This window comes from Ciona intestinalis, unplaced genomic scaffold, assembly GCF_000224145.3.
Source record: "Ciona intestinalis unplaced genomic scaffold, KH HT000177.2, whole genome shotgun sequence".
NCBI classification, from domain to species: Eukaryota; Metazoa; Chordata; class Ascidiacea; order Phlebobranchia; family Cionidae; genus Ciona; species Ciona intestinalis.
The window spans coordinates 1,384-3,909 of NW_004190499.2; the positions used below are offsets into that span (position 1 = coordinate 1,384).

A 2,526-nucleotide genomic window follows, 5' to 3' on the forward strand; every position below is an offset into this window, starting at 1 on the left:
TAACGCCTAATCCAACCCCCAGCGCTAGGATTTGAACCTGAACCTACCTCATAAAAAAGATCAAATAAGCGAGAGAGAACGCGAAAAAAAAACAAACTTTTGAGAGAATTTGTTGGGAAATGAAAGAAAAAGTTTCTTTGTTTACATTAAAAAATTTCTGTTAAATCTAGCTTTTGCCTATAGAAATGTAATAACTTGATTGTAATTTATTTTTTAAAAATATGTTTACTGTTTTTTTGTTAAATTAATTATTTTCTTTCGGACTTAGAAAATATTTTCATAATTTTCCAACTGTGACGTAGGAAACGCGAGAACAATATTTGTTAGTTCTATGACGTCACAGGTACACACGTGGGTTCGAGAATGCAAAACACAAAAAAGTTTGTTGTTTGTTTTAATTGCGATTGTTTTACAGCTCTAGAATATTGTAATTCTACAAGGCATTAAAGGTTTTTGTGACGTAACAATAGTATAACAATGGAAAGTTTAGAAAACGAAGCAATTCCGCGGAAAAAATCGAAGTTAACTTACAGTGAGCTGTATAAACCACCAACAAACGAAGAACTTACAAACTTACGCGAAACAACTTCGATGTTTGGATCAAATCTTGTTAAACTTCAGGTCATATAAATGAAAAGCTAGTTTGACTTTGTTTTTAGGCCACAGTTGGTCCATTATCCCAACATTGTATATGCACATTCTATTCTATATGGGTGAGGTCCTACAGTGAGGCATGCCATGGGACCTGAGATTTAAACCAGAGTTGGCCCATTACCCCAACATTGTATATGCACATTCTATTCTATATGGGTGAGGTCCTACAGTGAGGCATGCCATGGGACCTGAGATTTAAACCAGAGTTGGCCCATTACCTGGGAGTGCTACAGCCACCCAGGGTGCTACAGCTTGGACCTTATCAGATTAAAGTATTCATTGCAAACATGTTTTCCAGTGCATTCTATAAACCCAAGATATATAGAAAATAAGTGCATGTTAGGTGCTAACACTAAACTTGTACTAAAAGTGCTTTGTTAAATTTCTCCAGCAGTTCATATTACCTTCACACATTGCCATAGAAATAACATTTCCACATCCACAGATCAAGGAGATTCTCGCTGAAATTTCGATCTCGACGAAACAACGTTCGCTAATCGACGATTATTTACATTCACTTCATGATGTCATAATGGCCGTTCCACCAAGGGAACAAACAACAGTACGAAAAATAAACTTTAATTTTAATAAAAAATCAGAACTTTAATGTTGTTTTATCAGGTCTAATTTGTTTATTAGAATGTATTGTTTGTAAGGTCACATTTTTATTGAATAAGTTTTGTTTGTTTTATCCATAGGCATATTGTAAATGTAAAGCAAAAAAGTAAAAGTTTTTTTCAATAAAAAATACGAAGAAAATATTTCTAGTTAAAATTTCTTTCAAAATTAATCAAATATATAAACTTTATTTTAAAAGTTGAGTGACCATCGATGGTTGGGCAACGTTCGGTTCCCGTTTGTTGAGAATCCTCGTAAAGTGAAAGGAAATATGATCTTTATGGCTCCTGTTGATATTAAAGTTGTTGGAAGTTATCAACTCGATACCGGGTTGAATCAACATGTTGATGTGGATTTGTTGATTGTGATGCCACAGGTGGGTTTAATTAACAGGTGGGTTTGATTGACAGGTTGTGCTTGATTGACAAGTTGTGTCTGATTGACAGGTTATATTTGATTGACAGGTGATATTTGATTGACCCTTGTACTTCCAGGCATGCATGCAAGAGAAGGACATAATGAACCAGCGATATTTCCGTAAACGAGCTTTGTACCTCGCCTATATCGCTGATTATCTCCACGGCAACGACCTCGTGTCAAAGGTCGACTTCTCGTACTTTTGTGATGAAACAATGAAACCAGTGGTGCATATCACCCCACATGGTGTGTTTGATGTTAAAGCTACATTTTAAATAGTGCACTTGCCTCTAACCCAGTGGTTATGGGTTCAAGGCCGGATGATGCTACCATTGTTGGAGTGGGGTTGTCTAAATTATCAGCCACACAGAAAAGCTATCGTCAACAAAGTTACATATGTGGTTGGCCCACCACGCAAGAATTAACAAGTTACATTCATTAATTATTTCCCATTTAACCTTGTTATTATTTCCTCCCCAGAACCACTGAAGCATATCACGATACGCCTCCACGCACGACCGGAGGTCGATTTTAAACTCGAGCGATTTCTCCCGAGTAAAAATAACGTGAGATGGAATTGGTTTCATGACACTAAAGATGAAGGTGAGGGCATAACTTCTCATTGCCTTGTTCTATATGGGTGGGGTCTGGGCCAAAGTCTAAACCATAGGTTCTTCACCCATATAGAACAGAATAGGAATGGTGAGGTCTGCAGCGAGATATGACATGGGACTTCGGTTGTAGACAAGGGTTGGCCCATTTTACCCCATGAAAAAAGATCCCATAGATTGACTTGTCATTGCACACAAAGGACGGCAAATCATAATTTGTTGCAAC

The 2,526-nt window shown here is 37.0% G+C and overlaps 1 protein-coding gene across 1 annotated transcript in view; it reads left to right on the forward strand.

Moving 5' to 3' along the window:
- Positions 1-378: 378 nt before the first annotated feature.
- LOC100185538 (nucleolar protein 6-like) overlaps positions 379-2,526 on the forward strand; it is a 10,725-nt gene continuing 8,577 nt past the window's right edge. The window contains exons 1-5 of the mRNA XM_026839244.1: positions 379-621; positions 1,100-1,216; positions 1,472-1,648; positions 1,767-1,935; positions 2,170-2,405. Of these exons, the coding sequence (XP_026695045.1) occupies positions 478-621; positions 1,100-1,216; positions 1,472-1,648; positions 1,767-1,935; positions 2,170-2,405 (843 nt within the window). The 5' untranslated portion in view covers positions 379-477. The remainder of the gene's footprint in view (positions 622-1,099; positions 1,217-1,471; positions 1,649-1,766; positions 1,936-2,169; positions 2,406-2,526) is intronic.